At 36.5% G+C, this 24,989-nt stretch overlaps 1 protein-coding gene across 1 annotated transcript in view; it reads right to left on the minus strand.

Moving 5' to 3' along the window:
• TMEM132C (transmembrane protein 132C) overlaps positions 1-24,989 on the minus strand; it is a 2,628,872-nt gene that overhangs the window by 819,049 nt on the left and 1,784,834 nt on the right. Inside the window, exon 4 of the mRNA XM_044068345.1 lies at positions 484-664. Within this exon, the coding sequence (XP_043924280.1) occupies positions 484-664 (181 nt within the window). The remainder of the gene's footprint in view (positions 1-483; positions 665-24,989) is intronic.

Raw genomic sequence — 24,989 nt, forward strand, 5'->3', positions numbered from 1 at the left:
TTACAAAGTTTACTTAGTTTATGCATATATATTTTTTAATTGATGTTCGTTTTTTAATTGATGTTCGTTAATTGATGAATTGATATCATTGGGCAGATAGTACTATATAAGACAAGCTGCTCCATTAAGTTATTACTCTGATGAAACCTGCATTGTGGTGGGTGAAAGCGCTCAGTGTTAATTTTGTATTAAAGTTTTTTGTGCATTCCAGTTGCGTTTCACTATTTATTTTTACTAGTTTTTCTAAGTTCTCGTTTGACTTTAAAAATAGCCATTGCACAGCACTTGATTAAAGGCATTACTTTGTGTTTTGACATAACTGTTTCAGAGGCAAACAACAAACAAACACTCAAATGGCAAGTCTTTGTTACTTTTACCCATGGCAGCTACATTAACATTTTCTCAAGTGCAACTGTAACTCCATTTTGCTAACCAAATGAGAAATTTGTTATCAAGAACTGCAAAATGAAAACATTCTCTTACCATGGCTAATGCAACAATTCCAACTACGTCTTTCTGAGTGACAAAGACCTCTGATGTGACCTGATCTGTCATACCCTTTCCAAGGTATTCAGCCTGCCATGTGATTGTCTGGGTACCCGATAAGCTGCTGACACCGTTTATTTCAAAGTCCATCTGTAAGATCTCCACAAGTGGAATGTCTCTAGAAGAAGAAAAGGAAAAAACAGAACATATTATGTTTCTCTGCTTTTAAATGTTTCTTTTAAATATAAATATTTCTAGTATTTTTGCCCTATCTCACCATTCTGGGAGTATGTATACTGAAGGTAATACAGCTATAAAGGGAGTTGGTGTATGGATTCCCTCCCACAGCATCTTGAGTAGCTTCCTGCCATGTGCTGCTTGTAGTTCACTTCCCCTAGGAGCTGGCTACTAGCCATTAGTAGCAGTCAGCCTAGAACTCACTCTTTTACAAGTTGCAGCCAACTCTTAAAGTGACTATGGGAACAGTCACCACTACAGCGCAGAGGCAAAACAGGAAATAGAATTAGGTTGCCAGTTATTCCATATAGCACATTCACACACTCACAACTGTGTGAAACTGAAGAGTCCTTAATCAACCTTACATGTCTTTCGAATATGGGATGAAACTGGAGCAACCCAGGGAAACCCCATGTTAACAAAGGGAGGACATGCAGACTCTACACAGAAGACACCCCAGCCAAGAATACAGAACATCTTGATAGGAGGAGGCAACAGGAGCTAATGTGCCATACCAACCAGGATTTATACAATCCCTACAAGCAAGGTGAGCAGATACAGGCAGATCATTCCTCCTTTCCCCTGGCCAGCCTGCCAGTACCTAAGATGCTATTCACACTAGGATAATCAGTAGTGGGAATTGGATCTTTTTCTCTGTGCCAGTTGTTTGGACAGAATTATTAGTCATTTGTTCATCATTTCACACACTATGCAAAATTTAGCACTCATTAAAAAAGCATTTCTCATGAAACTGTTGTAAAATTAGATTAAAAAAAAAGATGGAAAGAAATGTCTGAAAGTTTTATAGGAATTATTCTTTCTTGAATGAAATCCCAGTGAGGCAAGGAGTTCAAGGAAATTGCTAAATGAATGAATTAATGAAATACTGAGTCAGTTCATAAATGACAGTTTTCAGAGTTAAGATAGACACAAAAGGCATTCTCCCACTCTGGTCATAAAACATCCTTTGGCTTAGTTTCAAAAAAATTGCAGGCACTGTATTTCAGTTACACAGTAATTGCATACATGATCATTTTAAAATATTGTGTTGTGTGATAAAGAAATAAATACCAGCTTAAGTCAAGGAATACATTATTCCTCTGTTAAAATAAACCTCAAAGTAGCTGGCTTATAAAAATGTTATTTATGTTGTTTTTCTCTATATATAGCATTATCAAAAATGAATATTAAAATATATATTATCCTATACAGTGAAGCTTTCTCTGGTCTACAGGATTTTGTGCACATACCAGAAAGTACATAATAGTTTCCTTTCTTCTTGCTACTGCAATAGTACTCACTAACAGAAAATATGCCATCTTATTTCCCATGGCTATCAAACCTAATTTTCTGGACCCACCAGAGAAGACAGGAACTGACATGCTGCTTTTTTTTCGGACCATGTGTTGTCCACTTCTTATAATTTATATTACAACCCTGGTATGTAAAATGTAAATCAGCTTAAAAAGACTAGATTTAAAAAAATCCTTACAGCAGAATTGTTGTTAATAAATACATCAATTACATCTGCTATAAGACTTACTTTAGAATTTCTCTGAAACAAATGAATATACTGACAATAAAGTGCATTTAACAGATATCCATAATGATTTACTCTTCTTGCAGGGTAAGAACCATTCACTGCCCTATTAAGTTGGTTATGAAAGAAAAAAAAACACTTTATACTGATAATATGCAGGACTCATAGATATGGCACACTTTGCATGTAGTTACAACACAGAAAAAGGAATGAAAATGTCTCTACATGATTCAGAGACATCAGAATACATCAGTAGCACCACACAAGCATCCCATGTGCAAAACCTACACAAATAATGTAAGGAACATAAAAAAAAACTTGTAATGATGTACGAACCACACTAGATATTGAATATGAGAGCTGACATTGCTTTATAATGTAGCAGTAGGACTGCATTATCTGCCACTGCACTCACACCACAGCAAGATCTTGAAGCTAACAGTGCCAAATATAAAAACAGGCACAGAACTGTCACCATCCAATTCATTCTGGGTTAACACTCATGGATGCATATTTACAGTAAGAACCAGCAACCTGTGGTAAGTCAGCATATAGCTTCATATCTGTGGATATTCATACATGTCTATACAAACACATACATTCATATGCAGACATACACTGAGAAGCAAACGTGGAAATAACTACTATGATCGCAGAATAACAAGCTGATACTACAAAGTGCACATCTGTTCAAGCTAGGTGTAGGCCCTTTCCTTACTGTGCAATCTTGTCATGCAGCACTCTAGTGATGTGTTTTAAAAATGTATCTGACCTACTCACCCTCGCTCACAGTCACACCATATCCTTCAAGCATGCATCCCATATTGGCCTATTTGTCTCCTTGATCCCAAAAAACACAAGATGCTAGAAGACATGTAGGCGTTACAAAACATTTTTGAGTGCTTTAATACTATATGCATACTTTTTTGAAGACATGCTTCTTTAAACATTTTCTCAACTAAAGTGATTACATTTCTTGGCATTCCTAGTGCATAACATGCAATTGTGGGAATTCCAATCTGAGTTGCTCTTGTAACAGTATTCTGTCAATAACCTTCCTTTCGGATAAGAAACTCTGCTTCAGACAGTCCCTCTCATTCTTCCATGGAGAGAATTAACCTTATATGGTGCACTAGTCAAACCAAAGGTATCTGTAGCATAGTCAGGTCCATAGCCTCTAAGCTGTATAGTCAGCTGTCATTCCAGTCATTCCTGCCAGTGAGAATGAAGGTGTAATGATTAATGGACTGATAAAAAGGAATGGAAATTAAGTATGCATACTCTCATTACACCAAGAAGATCAAACTCCACTCCTGTGGAATCACAATGCACACTGCATGTGTGCTTGAAGAAGGCACTCTATACCTCAGCCAATATACTTACACTGTCACAGAGAGTTACAGAGATGAAGGTCTACGTGTCATCCATAATTCAGATAAAGTACACCTACCTTCCTCAATTTCCATGCACTTTTCATCTAAGATGCCACTTCCCCAAGCAGCATACTGCATGTATCGGATGCAGTATCCTCCTGATGTCTGCCTTACTTCCTATCATTGGCATGCATGTAGCCTGTAAGAGTGGCATTCAGTGCAATGCTACATAGCACAATGAGCTGATATTCAGTGCTCTACTGAAGTGCATAGCAATACCAACTCTCAAGAAACAATTGTGACATACAGAATGCAGTGTTGATCCTCTCTGACCCTTTGAGATACACAGATCATAGTCATGTGCCACACAGTACCCTTGCAATGCTAATACTCACTGTATCTATCCTATGCACCAAACATTGTGTCAGTCCTCAAAGCTTCACTGTGATGTGCAGCATGCTGAACTAATCCTTCTTTACCACTATAATGTACAGCATACAAAGCTGATCCTCACTGTACCATTGTGATGCACAGCAGATAGTATTAATACACTCTGCACTATTGTGATGCAACGTACATGTCATTGATCCTCACTGTATCATTGTGTTGCATGACACATAATGTTAACCCTTTACTGAACCAGTACTATGCACAGACACACAGAGTTGGTCTTCACTGTACCACATCAATGCACAGCTGAAAGTGATAATCCTCACTGTACCATTGCAATGCTCTGCATATAGTGCTGATGGTCAATGCAGTATTGTATTGCAAAGCAAACTGAAGAACTGAGCATCAATGTACTACACAGCACATTATACTGATCTTCTCTTTACAGCCTTAATGCACAGCACATAGTGCTGATCCTCACTGTACCACCACAATAAACACAGTACACAGTGCTGATACTCACTATACTAACATAATGCAGAGCACACAGTACTGATTCTCATTATAGTGCCATAATGCAAAGCAAGCAGTGCCGATCCACAATATAGTACCATAATGCACTGCACACAATGCTGATCCTCACTGTACCACTGAATTGTACAGCATGTGGTGTTGTTCGCTATAGTGCCAGGATGAAATGCACACAGAGCTGATCTTCACTGTACCATTGTGTTATACAGCACATGGTATTGTTCAATATAGTACCATAATGTACTGTACACAGTACTGATCCTCACTGAACCATTGTGTTATAAAGCACATGGTTTTGTTCAATATAGTACCATAATGTACTATACACAGTGCTGATCCTCACTGTACAATTATGTTGTACAGCACATGGTGCTGATCCTTGCTGTACTACTGTAATGCACTGCAAACAGTGCTGAACCTCACTGTACCATTATACTATACAACATATGGTGCTGATTGTCACTGTACAACTGTAATGCACAGTGGACAGTGCTGTTCCCCACTGTACCCATATAATGCACAACATACAGTGATGATCCTCGCTGTAGTACTGTAATGCACTGCAGACAGTGCTAATCACTCCTGTACCACTGCAGTGTACAGAACTCAATGTTGATTCTTCAATGTACCACTGGAATGCTGCACATCACAGTGTTTATGGTCAATGTGCTATTGCAATGTACAGCAGACTGAACATCATTGCACCAGCATAATGCACAGCAAACACTATTAATTCTCCCTGTGCCACTGTGATGCACTGCACACAGTGCTAATTGCTGATGCAATAGCATAAAGCTCAACACTCAATATTCATTGTATCATTGTGTTACTTAACATAGTGTTGATCCTCACTGTAGTACCATAAAGCACTACATAAAGCACTACATGCAGTGCTGATCTTCACTGTGCAAATGTGTGTCACAATACAGAGCAGTAATTGTACTATTATTTATACCACCACAAATATCCATTAATGGCACACTGAGCATATTCTGACAGAATTATGTTCTTGAGTCTGTCAGGAAACTGTTGGACCACCATTCCTCTACTGTTGCATGCTACAGATGATATCTACGATTCAAGTTGCTCGTATTAAATAGCAGACCTTGCCAGAAATCTGTCTGTACTGTAACTCAACAAGAAATAACTAATCCAAGTTGATGAAAGTAGAAAGAAAGTCACCTAGTAAATGATATATTAAATGAATGCATTTGGTGCTGCTGAGTAAAATGGAAAAAGTAACTCAAAAGTGGGCAAAATCTTATGTAAGTCATGTAGCAAAAAAAAAAAAAAGCGATGACATAAATAAATGAAGCAATAAAATAATAGCTCAGTGATACCACATCAGTGGCAGTTCTGGCTCATCAGTGGCTAAAGACCCTTCAGTTTAATCAGAAATATTTCTCTAGGCCTAAAATGTTGCATTTTTCTATGCAATTCATTTTATCTAGAGCATAAAGTAAGAAAACTAAAAATGTCAAATAGTAAATACTATTTCTCAGGTTAGGTTGGACATTCTTATTTAGTTGCTTTCAGGGGTTTTAAAAGAGGAGCTTGTATGCAAACAGATTTCTGTGCATTCCAATGAATGGTGAAACCTTGGTTAACAACAGCAGAACCTAGCTAAGTATAAGGCATTAGACCTGTGGCAGATTTGACAGTTCTGTAGCTTATGGCAGATTTAACAGTCCTTAGTATTCTAGCTATGAAAATGTAATGTTTTTTTCCAGCTTGTTAAGTTTGCTATCCATGGACATGATATATAATTTTCAGTATGCATTTAATGTTTGCTTCTATGGATAATGTTCTCCTTTACATCTGAGGTACAGCTTAACACACTTTAGGTACTATAGAAAGTACAGGTACAGGAAAGGCTACAAAGTGATTCTAAATACTGCATTTTTCTTTATTGGAAAATTAAATATGCAATCATCAATGAAATATGGCTTAAAATAGATAACACATTTCAGAAAACAATATAGTAATTTCGAAAACAAAATAGGTACTATTTTTCAGATACAAGTAGTGCACCCAGGAATGCAACATATCCAATTAATTTATCTAATACAGACGAAACTCTTGTGATGCCAGGAAGACTCCTGTGCAATTAGTAACCCAGTTAAGTACTGTGATGTTTTTATAATGTTTCTTAATCTGGAAAAAAAAAAAACAATTCTTTACAGGTTCTCATCTATATAAAAACATGTTTCAGAATTTACCCAGGATTTAGTCCTTTCCCAAGATGATTCAAAAAACTGTATCCTACAGACACATTAACCAGGGAATTGTTATGTCTAGGCTTGTATAGGCCCTAGGGCTGATAGCCTAGTACCAACCTATGAACCTTTGAACCTATTAAAGAACCCCAGGATACCTTTCTATTCCTTAATACCATATACTTAAGAATAAAGGACTGCTGCTTGAAGTCAGTCAGTTGGATTCTTAAGGCATAACATACAGCTGTTGTTGTTGTCTTTCGGCTTTTCCCGGTTAGGGGTCGCCACAGCGGAACTCTGGTCCACTAATGATTGGCAGTAGATTTTCACAAACGCTGAGGTGCCAGCTTGACGTTTAACCTTCAACAAAGGCATGCCCATTTACGCATGTCTTTCGAACGCCCACCCAACCATGGGGAGGACATGCAGACTCCACACAGAAGGCACTCCCCGCACTCCAGCCGAGAATCAAACGGGAGAACCTCTTGCTACAACGCTATCGCTGCACCACAGCGGAAGTGGCATAACATACAGCTGTCTGAATCAATAATCCTATCATATGATTATTTTAGAGCTACACTCATTTCAGTTCTTCAGCAGTAAATCTTAACTGGAAACAACATTAACATTTTAAAACACCAAAAAAGAGAAAGAAAACTTTCACTGGGTTGCAAAAAAGACATGACAAAATATAACTGAATGTTTTTCTGATTATTATACTATCCTTATATTCATTGCATATAAATCCATTGCACAAAACAAATGCTGTTCGTAGCTTTGGTTATCATTGCTTTCCCGATGGTAATTTTAAATCCTTCTGCTGTCTGAATGTCAATTCTGAGGGACACACCTAAATATTCTTCTGTTATGTAAAACAGAAGCAGAATCAGCAGTGAACAAGACCCAAATTATTTGTTTTGCAAACGTGTATTTGGTAAGTTAGCATCAAGTCAGCCAACATATCAAAAGAATAATCAAACATGGTTATAGGTCATTTGGTCAAAAGCAGTCTAATCAAACATAAATCAATCAAGTCTCAGTAGTCAAAAATCAATAAAATCAAAGAACATTTATTAAAACACAATCATTAAAAATGCAAAAAAGTACACAAACACATAAATAAAAACACATTCACAGAATTCGTGATAGACTAAGCCATATAATATTCCAGTATAGAATATAGGACCCCCTCAAACCTAACACTGACCTAATTCTTAAATGAAACTCTAAATGCATTCCTGATTCCTTTCACTAAAATTAATGACTTGTCCAGAGACAGAGCAGTACCACTCACCTAGCTGGCATTTCATTCAAAGAAACATTTACGCAGATTAGATATGTTTAACAGTGCTTGATGAATATTTCAGTAAAACATATGGAAGGCCTAGAGGAGCCATGGTGTAGTGAAGCATATAAAACCACACTGATACAAAGAGAGTTAGATCTGCAAAAATTCAGCCATAAATATCCTGACAGCAGGAAAGGAGTTAAAAAAATACATAAATAACACTCCGTTGTCAAAACATGTGAGAAACATAAATCACTTCTTAAAAGAAATAAGGTTTCACCACAACGGCTCAAACGTACAAAATGATCATGCATTTTTTTCTTATTATAACGTAACAGTACACGTAAGTTGAAATTGGTTTGTACTCTGAAACATTTTGATTATAAAAGCTGGAGGAGTCACTGCTCAGAAAAACAAAATGTTCAGGTGTTGTGCACAAGCCAGCTTCTGTTTCAAGTGTGATTATTAGTGGGTGGGACTTAATAAAGGTTAAGGTCTTTACCTCACATATAGAAGGTACACTGTTTAATTCTTACCTGGGGTTATTGGCTAAAGCCTGCTATTCGCCTACAATGCTATGAAGTAAGAACAAAATATTCAGAAAACATAAAAACAGACATATCTGACACAATTACAGTACGCAGTAGGGGTACCAATACTCTAATATAGCACTACTACATCCGAAAGCAAGCGTTTTGAGGATTCCCCGTGTAATGTTTAACAGTGTGATTACATCAGTTTTGAGGATTCCCTGTGTGATGATTTGCAGTAGCTTGATCAAACAAATAAAGTACTTTTTATTTAAGAAGCAGTACCATTTTGTGCTATGTTCAAAGCAAAACAATGTAAAAAATGTTTCAGAATCTGTAGAGGATTGTACTGAGGAACATTGAAACAAATTACTGATGAATGGACAATTATCACTTAATTAGGTTTATGCATAGCTTTTACCACTTCCTTCTTGGACCTAACTTCCTAGTTTAGAATCACAACCAATTTGTCTCAATGCTGTCAGTCATTCAGACAGCTTCTATACAATTCTATGGTAAAAATAAATGTCAAAGACTTATGTGAGCTTCACTATGAGAAACTTTTTTTTGTGCTGGACGCATTTGATTCAGTTTAATCCTGGTTTCACATTTATGTTGCTTAATCATTTGCCTGTCAGTTATGGAAACATTTATGTTATTTAGTCACTGCACTCTTTCATTTTAAACCTGAAAGTCAGCTTTACTCAACATCACACATGTCTAAACCTAGTGTGGTCCATTTTTGGACTTGATTGCACTATTAAAGACCTACACATGTCATCATGCATTTTTCACCACTGTGCTTAAATATTTTTTATTCTTCATGGGTAAGTTTACAAATCTCAAACAATACCTTTAAATATTATACATTTGTAAATAAAAATACTTCCTAAGAAAAATATAGACGCACAGAGAGATATGGGAGGAACTGGGGTAAGATAGAAGTGTAAAATGAAGACAAAAACATAAGAACAGTTAGGATGCTTAGTTACTTAACTTAGCTAAAGGGTACAGTAAAAGTATTAGAAATCAGGTGTAAAAGCAATATAAGGAAGCATCACAGAAGACGTGAAGAATAAATCTTAGACCTTGAGGAAAGAAAACTAGCTATCACAGCTGAATAATGCAATAAGCTCTAAATAAGCTGATTCCTGTAGTTCAGGGCTTCATATCCACAGTCTCTATTTGCCTAAGTTGTGACTCTGAGCAAATCATTTCACCCCAAGGTGCTCAGGAACAATTGGAAAATTGGGTTAGGTTTCCCTAATGGTCTCCTGAACGTCACACATAGTAACTACCTATGTACTTAAGGTTAGGCTATAACAGTACTACATTAAAAAGGGACTTGTATGAGTGGCAAGCTCCTGTACATCCCACAGGGTGTACATTATGTATGCATTTGACATCAAGGCAATGCAAGTTTAAACAAAAAAAAAAAAATATTAGGCATGGTGTAGAGGGTTAAAGCCTATGGCCCAGCTGACCCAAATTTGATTAACAACATTGGCATATGAAGGAGCAGCAAGGAGGAATGGTTTTGCCCATCCTGGAGGAGAGGGCTTTCACTGGTTAGGGTCCTTAAGGGGTGGCATGGTCCAGTAGAGGGAAGATACCCTCAGATGCAATCATCGACCACTGGGGCAAAGGAAGGGAAAAGGGCTAAGGCAATCAGACAGAAGTACAGATGGCAGAGTACCCCATGATACCTTTAGGATCCATGACCAGCCCCAGCAACACCAGAGAAATTGGGGGATGGTAGAAGGATGATAGTAGACCCAATGTGGACAATGGGCACTGATGGGCCAAAAAAAAAAAAATATTGGGCATAGCACATCTTTATTATAGTGTTTTGCAGGAATAAATGATTTCAGAGAGGTAGAGTTTGGAAAAAAATATATATAAAAGCAGGACACCATTCTGATATACCAAATAAATTCCCAGTCTCACTTTATGGAATAGACATGAAAGATCTGACTTTTAGTGGAAAATTGAAGAGAAATAGGAAGAGGAATTTGGAGACAGACAGAAAAAAATGGGAAGAGGAAGTTGGAGGCATTGAGAAAAAACATGAGGGTCTAATAATAACTGGAGGTTCTGAAACAGTTGGCAAATGTGCTAAGCAAGCCACTGGTAAGGGGAGACAATGTTGATTTCACCATGGGGAATGGAACGGTGCAAAAAAATTTACAAGGTGCCAGTGATGGCCAGCCTTGTCAGACTTGTACAAAAATGTGTTTGGATAGGAACTTGTTAATTATATACCAATCTGCCTTTGCTCGATCCAGCAAAACAGTATTTAGATAAGTTAGAGCAACCGGGTGCTTCGGTTTCCTCCCACATCCCAAAGACATGCAGTAGGTGGATTGGACACTCTAAATTGGCCCTAGGTGTGAGTGTGTGCATGTGTGTGCCTTCCGTGGAAGGTTGGGCGCCAGGCTGGCAACTCGACACCATAAAACTCCACTGCCAATCATGAGCAGACAGGTGATCCGCTGTGGCGACCCCTAACCGGGAAAAGCCGAAAGAAGAAGAAGAAGAGCAACATGCTGCTACAATTTTTAAGTTTGTATTTGCTAGCATATTGTAACAGCACAGATTCATGTATTAGAATCCTTTTACCAGTTTACTTTTATCAAATTCACTCGTGCATTGTGAATGATGCTTCCCTAAGTAATAGAGGCTATCAGTGTTTCAGCTCACTGATTGTTCATCCCATATTATGCACTGAAAACAGTGAGCTGAAAAACCTTAAAAAACACACAAAAATGATTTTTTGAGGGGAGAAGTTTCCCTGCACCCAGCAATGTTGTGATATACCAACTCCATGGCCTCACCATAGTGAAGAAAAGGCAGAAACCCAGGAAAGCCCACTGCCTTCTCACAAAATATATTGTGGCAAAACTCACCATGACACTAAATGCTTGCAATTAAGCCACTCAGCAAATGTTGCAGAGATCACCTGTAACATAGCCTGTGAATGTTATCAAGGCAATGAGAACTGAATGAATGTAATATACCTGGACTCATGCATATCCGTTGACTAACATGAGGAAATATTATGATAGGTGACTACAAGGACCTTGGAGTTCATTTTCACAGTCAGCAGTAGAAATTAAGTATAAAGAAAGGATCAAATCTGTACATGACTGGTGGAATAGAGGTAAACAGGTAGAGTGGCAGTTGATAAGGGCTGACCGCAAAGCTTGCACAGACTTTGAAGATTAAAATCTTAATTTGGCATTTGCATATGTTCATAAACTGATGCTGTGAGGTACTGCATATTGATTGTTGAAATGTATAAGCTGTCACCATGCAGGCTACTCTGTCAGACTACAGGGTAATATATGAAAACTGTAAGAAAACTGGTTTCAGGAATAAGACTTATAAAGATAAATTATGTATTTGCTATAAAAATATGAGATGCTGAAGGCAGTAGGAAAGTGCATCGACTGAAATAATATGCAATCTACAAAACTTTTGGCTTTTATGTGTCACCTCTTTTCTAACTCTGCCTTTTAAAGTGATTTGATGTTTGTTTTCCCTCTAGAAATAACTGTAGCTGTAGTAATAAGTAAAAAACTCATTCAACAGTGGTGTCAGAAAGTAGCATTCATCCCCTCTTATTCTTGATGACTCAAGGCAAGCTTTGCACAAGTTTACAAGCAAAAAGTGTTGTTATAGATGGAGAGGATGTTGTTTACATATGCAATGTAGTTTTCAGTGTTATGAAGCACACTTTCAATGTTCTGAATTTTCAATGTTTTGGGTTTTCAGTGTTTTGGGATTTAGATGTTATGATCTCAATGCTATGAAATTCAACGTTATGAAATTTCAATGTTATGAAGTAGACCCATATATATATATATATATATATATATATATATATATATATATATATATATATATATATGTGTGTGTGTGTGTGTGTGTGTGTGTGTGTGTGTGTGTGTGTGTGTGTGTGTGTGTGTGTGTGTGTGTGTGTGTGTGTGTGTGTATAGAGAGAGATGTTACAGTACTGATAAAGCATAATAAAGTCTAAAATAAAATAACAAAAAAGTACAAATGACATGATTATGGAATAATTAACAAAGTCATACAGCAAATTGCTTACGAAATGCAGAAGGAGTCATTACTGGGCACATTATGGGTGCTGCAAAGAGCACTTCTGGCTAACATCAAAGATTGAATACTAATTTCATGAACTTTAATCATAGTTTGACTTAGGAATGGGGTCCATTCCCATCATGGTATTAGAACCCAAAAGACTTGGAGAAATTAATAAGGAACAAAAAGTATTTGGTTGCCAAAACAGACAAATAAAATTTATAAATTTACATTTTCTCACCCAGATGGCTTCATTTTTGAATTTTACAAACATGCTGAAATACTTATTCTTTTAAAAATTCTAAATTACATCAGGACAGATGATTTATCTGATCTATACATTACCAGATCAAAAATGATCTGCATTCCAAAAACCAAATGAAAAAAAAATTACATATGCTGCAGATATAGACGTACTGTTCTTATAAATTTAGGAATAAAAAAATACATGCCATAACCTTATCAAATTGTCTGGAAATTATACCAACCTCTATGTTTACCTTTCCAGTCAGGATTTAAACAATACAAACAGATAAATGATCAGGCAATTATGAAACTCAACATATCTTTACAATGTCCATAAAGAAAATATCTTTGCCTCATACCTGATGTTTCAAAAGCATCTGACAACATCAGTCTTAGTTTCTTTTTCCTATTTTTGACTGAATTTGGCTTCTTTGAAGAATTTATAAATTTTACTTCAAAATGACTATAAAAGAACCTGTCTACTGAAATTTTAGTAAGTGGATGTTTTAAATTTCAGTAAATGGACAGCTATTTGAAATAATTACAGTTTTAAATGGATTATGACAACAATGCCCACCATCACAACATTTAACATGAGTGTATAAGAAAATAATGAAAACCTCCTTTGTTGACTAACATTCGACTGATTAACTTTCATTGATGGAATGTTTAGTTTTAAACAAGAAAAAACATCAAATCAGTGTTTTTGTTGCAGGCAAGCTCTCTAGCACCCCACACTCCCTACAGCTTAAACATATGATTTCTGAGACCACACTACAGTGGGGAAAAAGAATCTGCCTTAACCCCACTGTTAGCGGATCACACATAAAACCAGTGCTACTGCATGAAACAATGTGACAAAAGCAGTTAGACCCATATATAATCACCGGCAGATGATTGCACATACCCATAAGTGTCAGTGCATGGAATGAATGGCATAGGCAAAAAAGAACCTGCATGCACAGTAGTAAAATCCAGAAATTTATTGACAGACCACAGTTTTATCCTGTGATCTCAACATATAGCTTGGACACCATATATAAAGGATTATTCTCAAATAAGTCAAAATAAACAAGTGATGGTTATAAACTGGTACTGCAAGTAATTCAAAATCAAAATTGATAAGGATTAATTAAATGGGGGGGGGTATAATGTTAGAAGTTAATTATCCAAAAGCTTCTACACATCAAATTTACAATAAAAAATAATTTTTGCAGGGGGCACCCCCCCCCCTTACTTATATATACCACCCACATGGTCACACAACCACAGAGAAAAGAAAAAAAAAACACCAAAACAAACATCTAAACATTGGGCTATGAGAGGGTACAACATCATGATGACCATTAGTATCCAGACTTATTCTACTAGACTCCCTTTCCTAATAACTCCTGTGACAAATTACACCATCACAAACTTTCTGTAGACGTCCACACTTCTCTTAGAAATGCACTTTCAAGCAAATTGATTTGATCATTTGGGATTCAGTCAAATGGCACTGACCCTAGTGATGTCATTATAACTGTGCTACACAGTAACACCATTACTTCTGCACTACTGTCAAAAACAGAATTTCACTCATCAGAAATGCCCATTCAATTATCAAGTTCATTCTATTTCTGTCAAAGATTTCAAAGCTCTGTTCTCTGCCATAAATAAGTTATACATTTGAGATAAATTCATTTAAAAGCATGTTACTGCTGGAATCAAAACTGCAACTAAAGTGAATAACTGCATTTCAATGAACTCTCAAAGGAATAATCCAGTCTCTTCATGTTTCGTTTTCTTTTTGTTTTTCAGTTTCAAGAAGAAATTTTCAGCATTGTTTGTTTTATGAAGAGCAAGATTATTATTAATATAACTATTGTCCTTTTGTCAACATTACAGCAGATTAAAAATTTGGTCTTTCCCAAGAAATTTCACCAATTCTCTGCCATCTTCTCCAAGAAGTACATTTGCAGGAAGGTTATGTTGAAAAGTCAACCCCAAAATAAGAGAAATTGAAAAGTTATCACAATTAGCTGATGCTACAAGTATTCACAAGCTCACAGTAGTGAAACATATTGACCTTGACCTATGATTCATATAAAAAACTGTCTTTTGACTTTTCCCAGTTAGCGGTCGCCACGGCAGAACTCCGGTCCGCTAATGATTGGCAGTAGAGTTTTACATGCTGGCTTGCCGGGCCTAACGCACAACCTTCAGTGAAGGAATGCCCATTTATGCATGTCGACACACAGAAGACACTCTAACTGAGAATCAAACGTGCAACGTTTAACTGTGAGGCAACAATGCTACCGCAGCACCACCACTGCAGTCTAACTATGATTCATATAAAAAGCTGTGCATTTAAGAACAAGGATTACCTCAGTATGCAGCTTCTCAAAAGAAACACAGAAAAAACATTCTTTGGCTGTACATCCATATTCCCGACTGGGAAAGGGTATAGTCTCCCATGCCACACCCATATTCCCGACTGGGAAAGGGTATAGTCTCCCATGCCACACCCATATTCTCGACTGGGAAAGGGTATAGTCTCCCATGCCACACCCATATTCTCGACTGGGAAAGGGTATAGTCTCCAATGCCACACCCATATTCCCGGCTGGGAAAGGGTATAATCTCCCATGCCACACCCATATTCCCGACTGGGAAAGGGTATAGTCTCCAATGCCACACCCATATTCCAAATTGGGAAAGGGTATAGTCTCCCATGCCTTACATGTCTCCAAGATCACTGTTAATGGAAACAGATGACTCTTAGAGAAAATTTGCTTTAATCTTGAATCAGAAATGTTGGTCTTTCATCAACCAGCTATTTCACTCATTGTTTAAATGAAAACATTCAGAAAAGTATGATTGCGGAATTATGATTTGATTGAATAATGTAACTGCCCTTATCACCAACAGGATTCTTTTAATTTTTCACATAACTTTCAAAATTATCATTTTTTAATTTTTACTTCGTGTCAGTTTTGCGCATGTGACATGGATTTACATGAACAACTTGGTATGAGTCTCAAAAGAACCTAAGATAAGATACATGAATACAGCATGCCTATACCAAGATTATCCATGAATGATCTGAATGGAACCTTATTTCTGAATACTGAATTATGGTTAGTTGTTCACTTGCAGATAAATGCAACACATCACTAAGAACACAACAAACTTTTCTGACTTTAGCTCATCGTGAATTTCTCCAATTTCCAACCAGTACTTTCAACTTTTTTTTTTTAAAGGTTACATAATTTTTGGGAATTGTACTATTCCAAGAAGGCAGTCTGCTAAGGATTCACTACTCACATGTTAAATAAATGCCTTGTATTCTTAGACCATGCTGCTTTTGAAGACCACATAATCATTTCTTGTGATATGCTTGCTGGCATCTGATATGTAACTCATGTCACTTCTGGTTTTCTTCAGTGCCATGGAATACATCTTTAATGAGATAAGTTTTCTTGCAAATGGCTTGCTCTCCATCTCATGGTCCACTCTGGTTGTGCTTTACTGAACTCCTTCCAGACTCTGGACATTTTACTTAACTTGTATTAAAATTCATGCGTGAGTTTAAGGACACATTTTAAAATGAAGTAGAGGACTTTTCCACAGACAATACAGCACAATGCAAGAAAAATAGTATGCTTTCAAGAGTGAGACTGGGATACAAGTATCAGGTCATTTACTGATGTACAAATAAACACTATGAAAATACACTGGTCTAAATTCATAAAGAGTTTTAGCACATTTCAAGTGCATGTCATTTACAGTTTGTTGCACACCAGACCACAGTAATAGCAGATTAAAAGTGTCATTCATAAATGCGACTCTACCTAATCAGTACTGCATTGTTAAAACTGGCTTGGGATTTTTGCTGATCCTTGCCATCATCTGTAGCTCAGCAGAATTCTGGTAAGGTTTCTGCTAACCTAATATGATTTTCTCCAGTGAATTATTACGTGACTGGAGAACCTTTGTGCTGGATCTGCCTAATGCATGTTCTCTGCACTAGGGCATCCCCAGTTTGTAGCATGTTATCTCAGTACATTTTGCATGTTGTCAATTTATACTAGCTGTATGGCACCATGGGCACCAAATGGCAGTCAAACAGCATGGTACTCAGTTGTATAAGCAGTAATATCTATGAAACATTCTATCGCACCACAACAAGATCATATTGGTTGTAAAACTGACAGTTCTAGGAAATCATATCCATCTTTAAAGAGACCACTACACATATACACACACACACACACACACACACACACACACACACACACACACACACACACACACACACACACACACACACACACACACACACACACACACAAATGTATCCTACATTAAAAGTACACTTTTATTAAATTGCAGCTTTTCTGACAGGGAGGGTTGTTTTTTGAATATGAAATACCTCCAGAACTGTAATGGATTTTCAAAGAATGTCTGGATTTTTGCCCATCTTCGGTTGTGTTTTTTTTTTGTTTAGGAAATAAAAAAAAGTATCAAGGTACGTAATTCAGTCCTAGGGATTAAGAGAGACAGCAGCCTAGGGTAGTAATGGATTGACAATGTGGGGACTGGGGTGATTATAGCATATAAAGTTTATTGTTTTTTTTGAAAAAAAAAAAAAACCCAGTACTGTCTTGTCATTGCATGTGGGGTCTTGGAGTACATTAACAACAACAAGTATATCTTTATCATCAATCATCACTACTGGCCGGCAATCGTAATGTTTTAATGTCATTTTTGTTTTTTTGTTGTGGTGTGTGTGTGTGTTTACAGTATGAGTGTGGTCCTGTAGGGGATCTGGAGGATGCTAAGTCTACCACTGCAAATGTCTTAAACCTGAAATGAAATGGGATATGGGATGTTACAGCAAAAAAGTGGCAAGTGGGCTTTGAAATGTAGTTTTTAATTACAATTTGCAATTGCACTTTTTACAGGCCATAATTTACTTTATTTCAGGTAGTCCAGATCCTGGTAGATTGTATACCATTTTAGGTAAGGTAGGAGAGTTCTGTGGAAATAAGCAGACCTAGTTTCAGTGAGTGTTTGGTCTGTTGTTTGCAGGTGTTGGATTGTGTAGTGGATGTGTGTGGTTTTATTTTTTTTAATGGATTTTTCATTTCAGCATTTTTTTTTTTTGCAAAAAAGAAGGCATGTTTGAATGAGCCAATAAGGATATAACACACAATAGATGATATATGTTTTAGCGTGATGTATAATGTTTGCAGCTGCACTGTTTAAATGGTTAGTCTGTGATGCATAACTATTTTGGGCCTGTGTCCAGAATTTTTATTGTCTTTGTGAGAGAATTTTGCTCTATTGCGAGAGGTATGGGAGGTTGCTAAATCAGAAGCTACTTTTTCGGCATAATTTTCGAAACAATTAATTTTGACAGACAGAGAGAATTTATATACTTATTTCCACATATACTCAAATATAAACAAAACCTAATAACAACTTTCTTATTACACTATTTTTTTTATGATGAGACGTAAGCATTTGGTGCTGTCAGCAATTTAGGTTCGGACTGATTTCGCTTATTTATGCATGTAACTTTCTTCAATTCTTTTCAACTTTTCTGGGTGTGTGATCAATTTAACAGTTTAAAGATGTGATCAATTCCAAAATTAAATAAAGTAATAATAAAAAAATAAATAGCTAATAACAAAAAGTAGATGACCATTTGGGGAATTTGTTTTTCAAAAGCAATGGTTAGCATTACAGCTTAGTAAACGGCTGTAGTGAATAAAATGTCTGAATAATAAAATGTCTGAATGTCAAATGGCTTTGTGATTGAGGGAAGCTATATGTTTACTCTAGTATGTAGCATAGTATGATAGAGTTTATGCTGATTTTTTATTTATTTATTTCTTTATGGATTTTTTTTTTGATTTATTTTTTGTGGTTGATTGGTGGTTTCTGTTATGGAGGAATCCATTTGTTCATGATTTTTTTTCAGATATTTTGACTTCCAGACAATTTCAATTTGAATAGAATTTTTGACTGTGGGATACTACTATGTACTTGTGTTAGTGTCCTTGTGTGTGTGTGTGTGTGTGTGTGTGTGTGTGTGTGTGTGTGTGTGTGTGTGTGTGTGTGTGTGAGTGTGTGTTTAAATGTAATTATAAGTTAAATAGATGTAATTTTTAATAAAAGTATCTTAGAGTCTTAGATGAGTATACTTCTTCATCAAATGTTAGATCTAGTACCATAGGGATTTTAGTTCGTAGCAGTTCCTTCTAAGTTCCTTGTGGAAGGTGCATCCTTGGGTTTGATGAAGGCTATGCTACTTTGAACTAGGAGTGTTGTTGATGGCTATTCATTTACAGAAGTCCGTTGTTTTGTGTTGTTTTTGTAAGTTGAAAGTTTTTTGTTTAAGTTTGGTGTTTTTGTGTTAAGAGTTGTTTGTGTTTAAGTGCTTTATTTTGTTCTGAGTTGGAAAAATTTGAGTTAGAAGTTTATTTTTAGTTGAGTGGTAAGCAAGAGGTGGAAAGTCTTTTAAGTGGAGCTAGTTCTTAGAGAAAAAAGCAAGAAAAAGAAGAATTTATAAGGGGCTAAGAGACACAGAGGACTCAGCCTTTGATTTTTTTTAATTTGGGTAGTTAAGTCTTGTTGTGTCGTTTTGCTTTTTTTGTCAGAAATGGTTGTAGTCTTTTGTCAATGTGTGTTGTTTTGGAAGCATGCAAAAGGGTGGTGTGCTCCTTGTCCCTGGTTGTCTGAGATAATTGCACTGGATGTTATGACTCCCTAATGAAGCTTTCCATTAAGACACGGATGAGGTAGGTGGTGTAAAAAAGAAAAGTCATCAACCTGGGTGGAGAAAATGCTCCCAAATGTGATTGCGTATCAACAACATTGCTATTAATGTGGTGGCACTGATGGTCATCGTACTCATCAAAGGATGATTGTGCATTTTTTGGGTTTTGGCAGGCGCTGTTTGATGATTGTGCATTTTGGCATTTTGCTTGAGGCCATGTTTCTGGCACCATTATTTTATTTGGTCAGTACCTACAGTTTGTTCTTTATTATTTTATTTTGTCAGCTTATTTTGGTTTTTATACTTATGGAGGACTAATGTTGTTGACACTTATTGTAGATGGACTGATGGATTGATTTTCCAGTGAGAAATGCAAGTGCTGTAGTGAATATCTGTTTATTGTAAAAAATCTATATATTAACTGAGATGTTAGAGTTCTGTTAAATTAAAAAAAAATCAAATTGGAATTAGAATTTTTAAGGCAAAAATTAAAATTTTTTAAATTTATTATTAATTTTAATTTTAAGGCATTGATTGTTTTTAGGCACCTTATTTATTAATTGGAGGTGTTAACTATACAGTACAGTCGGGTCCCAATTATATTTCTGGTATTAACTCAATTGAATACAACTATTATTTTATATATTTTCTTGGATGGGCCTCTCTCTCTCTATATATATATATATATATATATATATATATATATATATATACACACACACACACACACACACACACACACACACACACACACACACACACACACACACACATAGAGAGAGATAAACATAGATATGGATATATAGATACACACACACACACACACACACACACACACACACACACACACACACACACACACACACACACACACACATAAAAATGATGTAGAACATCACAAAAAGGACAAGAAAGGGGCTTGGGAAGTTGAAAGTTGTGCCTACAGCTATAGTGACTTAATCCAGAAATACAGTGAAAGCAAAACATACAGAAAAAGTAATTGTGAGAAATAAGCAGTCTGGAAAGGAATAATTAGTGACTTAATCCTGAAATACAGTGAAAGCAAAGCTCACAGAAAAAAGTAATGCTGAGAAATAAGCAGTCTGGAAAGGAATAATGACAAACAAAAATGGAAAGGAGCATCTATGTGTTATATAGTCTAGAGGAATGAAAACATCTAAAGCAACAGTAAACATATGTATGGTAACACAGGAAAAGGCAGTAGTAGTGGAAAACTGAAGTTATTTCTTTCTGTCATAGGCATTTGAAGAGTCATCTTTGTAGCATACAATGTCTCAGTCACCATCTCTGTAAAGACATAGGATCAAACAATGTATCCCAGAGTAACTAAAGTGCCATAAAGTTCATAAAAAAATTTCTATGAGCAGATTCGAAGGTAGCCAAACAGTTACAGTTCTAAAAATGTAAGAAAGCGTCAAGACAGAAACATTCATACACATTAAAAGAATCTATAAAGTTCAAAAAAATCACAGCTCACAAAAATAAATGTATGGAAATAAAGGCATAAATTCTGAAAACTGCAAGTAGTTTCACTATCATTTGAAACTGTGACTAATAAGAGAGAATGGTTGGCACAATGAAAAGCTTCCTCATGTTCATTGCATTAAAATGTGGGGACAAAATGAAATTATGAGTGTGAGGTGTTTTTTAAAAGATGTATTGCTGCCAATTTTACAAGTTGTTCATTTGTTTTAGGAACAGAAAACAGGTGGGGGAAGGCATTTTCATTAACTGCATTTCTAGGTTTACATGTATGTCCGTATAGCAATAACGGGTTTACAGAAAACGCTTATGTTAAATAGATGAATTTATTTCACAAGGGAATATAAAATATCCAGTGTTACTTTTACTGATGATGAAGCTTTAAGTTCATGTTAAGCCTCAGTAAATCCCATGTAAACAGTGCATTGACTTTATTGGAAGGCTGTCCTTGACCTAAATACTATAATCAAGCCTCCCTGATAGCTGACAGAAGTAAGCAAGTCCTAACAACTGTCAAGGTTTTTCTTGGGAGTTTTTCAAGTACAGTACAGTTCATGGGCCTTGTACAATAGTACCTTTCAATACAGCAGTGATGTATGCCAGTGATCAGAGAGAAAAGCAAAGAGAGATATAAAGCATGTTTCACACGTCTGAAGGTTAACACGTCTCTCTCCCTGTTAGAGCACTGACTTTCACAGCCACCTGTTATGTTAGTGTTGCAGGCTCTATATGATTCTGAGACACACTGTTACAAAAGTATTTTTAACCAGCATTTTTGCTATGAGTCGAACAATATCCTCCAATACTTTCAATGCAAGCCAAGCAAAACAGATGAGCCAATCCAAGATGAGAAAAACAGATGAGCCATGCAGCATACCCTTAAGTCGTGATGTGCATCCTGTCTAAATACAAACACCAGAAAGGCTGAAGGCAACTACGGAATGAGTTTATATAACAATGAGAAGAAGAGTGCGATATGTTGTGCCACTGCCGGAATTAGAGGTGGTCACAAAAGGTTCACATAATATTTGTAATCCAATTGATACCTGCTCCAACATTTAAAACAATGCCTGGTAGCATCCACTCATCTAACATGCCTACAACTAGCCCTTGTTACAAAATAACATATAAGACTTCCATTTACCTTGCAATATAACCTCACACTGGTTCCCTTCCAATTGTTTTGCCACATATTAAATAATTGCTTGCACTATATGGCAACACAACCGGCTGTATGGTTCCCCTGTCAATCGTTCTGAAAAGTATGCTAAAAACACACTGTGATCACCGTTTCTATGCTCTTGCATTACATACAACACACTTCACAGTTCAGATATCACCTACTCTATGATAGTCCATGATCATGAATTACATGCAATATCCTCTAAGGTGCAGTAGTACAGCCCACCGTCTGACATCCTACTGCATAGCAAAACCAACAGAAGGGAAAATAGGGGTGCTACTACTCAATGCCAGGAGCCTAAACAAAAAAACTGGAGAACGTGGACAAATGAGAAATGATTTAAAACCATGGACAGCATTATGGCAATGAGGAGCTACAAAGCCTTCAACACATTCAGGCCGGCTACTGCATAGGCAAGGACCAAAGGTGGAGGAGGCTCAATCTATATCAGTAACAAACTCAACTCAAGACAAGATAAACAGGATGAAGCATCTGATCTTCTCCACGTCCAGATTTTCATCATCAAATGAAGCATCTGATCTTCTCCATGTCCAAATTTTCATAATTAAAGTCCCATATTACATGACTGCAAGCTATAGGACACCCTCTATGACCCAAATAACCCAGAACTCATATTTGGACTTACTGAAGGCCCACATCATTCTACCTAAAACCATACTGGGCAACTTCAACTACCCCACTATAAACTGGGATACCTCCATGACCCCAAACTCACAGCTCCAGAGATCCCAGGATTTTGTGAACACAAACACCTTGGACCAGTTAGTCCATACACCTACAAGGGGAGCAAACATTCTCTACCTGGTACTCATAAACATGGCAGAATGCTGTAGAACCCCCTCCCTCCATGTAGTGTCCTATTTTGTGTGATCAGACCACAAAGCCATTTCCTTCATTATAAAAATCAGTTCTGTAACCCGAGAAAAATCCTATAACTTTTAGAAACTATTCAAGGAAAAACTTCTTACTACTAAGTGATAATATGCCAGAATTTCAAGCCCTCCCCCAAAACCCTGAGAATACAGCTGCTTATGTAGAATTAGTTGTTCACAGAACCCTCTACAATCATATCAAGAAATGCAGGGACAACTATGACTAACAAAAATAAGTCAAGAGCTAACTCAAACAATGTGTTAAGAGTGTAAGTCTGTTTGTGCTTCTGAATGCGTGTGTGCGTAGATGTTAAATACTTACATAACTTATATTTCGGATATAAAACATTTCCTCTAACAACAATTACATATATTATAGCAAGTTTGAAACATTTGGTGGAGGAACTATTTTACATCAAAAGTAAATAATGATAATATAAAACACACACAAAATGATTTGACAGGTAGTCCATTCTCTAAATGCAATAATGGTCTCCAGGATGTGTGTTATCGGGAGAGATAATGCTCTCCCAGTGATGCATAGACCTTCTCTATGTGATGTTAAGCCTCACATCACCCTTGGATGGGAATCATTTCCCAAGAGCACACACCATGTTGTGCATTATGGCTTGTTTATAACCTAGTATTGTCAGAAAGGGCTTTACAGTTATTGTCAAATACATGTAGTTGTCCAGTAATTCATTTATTGTATTATATGGGATCAAGCCACTTCCCTTTGGAACAAATGGATCTATTCTGGTTAGTTATACTGTTTCAGGTGCAAACATGAAATAATGAAGCATACATGATATACAAATCAAGGTATTTATCAGTGTATGGCTAGAATCAATGCAAAACTAAAGAAAACAGGAATTAAAAACAAGCATTTTAACCTGGGGACTTTCTTAGAAATAATATGAAAGTAATGCAGCAAACTGATTTTTTGGCATTCTCTTCAATTAATTTTACCTGCATATAAAAAAGTAAATGCACCACTTCTTACCACTTCAGCAGTATCTTGTAGATTAACATACGCATGCTTTTACTGTGCCAAGAACAGAGTCCAGACACTTCACACTTCCATTTATCAGGTAACAATGTATCTGCATTTTGATTAGAACTAGGACACAATTACCAGTAAGTTAACATTTGGGGTTAATTTAGTTCATAAGCTCAGCCACCCACCATAACAGAACACGAGTAACTGCCAATTTGAGTTCTTATACTTCAAGAACTGTGACTTGTGCTCAGGTCATCCAAGCAAGTGCCTGCAAGCATCATGTGTTATACATTATATATTAACATAACAGAGATGGTAATCAAAAATGAAACCAGTCTAGTCATAAACAGTGTGAGAACCTGTGTGCTCACAGCAAACGATTCACATGTAAACCCAAAACTGATACACATACATAAACACATGCACACTGTTGTAACCTTCATCCTTGCTCAGTCTGAGTAATAAAGTGGTCAGTAAATACCATCATGAATTAGAAGGGGAAGATAAGGTAAAACACTGAGACAAATCCAAAGTTTAAGCTTCAGATTAATAACAGTTTAGATGAGGGATCATGACCTGTATGGACCATTTGCTTAGTTTTAATTTCTGATTGAATAACTCTAATTTTAATTTAATAAACTGTTGCTGGTTAACAACAAGAACAGAAGAGAAGAGAAAAGTGAAATGTTGTAGAGAAGAATGA

Source organism: Protopterus annectens, chromosome 4.part0 (genome assembly GCF_019279795.1).
Source record: "Protopterus annectens isolate FY-2018-M chromosome 4.part0, PAN1.0, whole genome shotgun sequence".
Taxonomy (NCBI): Eukaryota; Metazoa; Chordata; order Ceratodontiformes; family Protopteridae; genus Protopterus; species Protopterus annectens.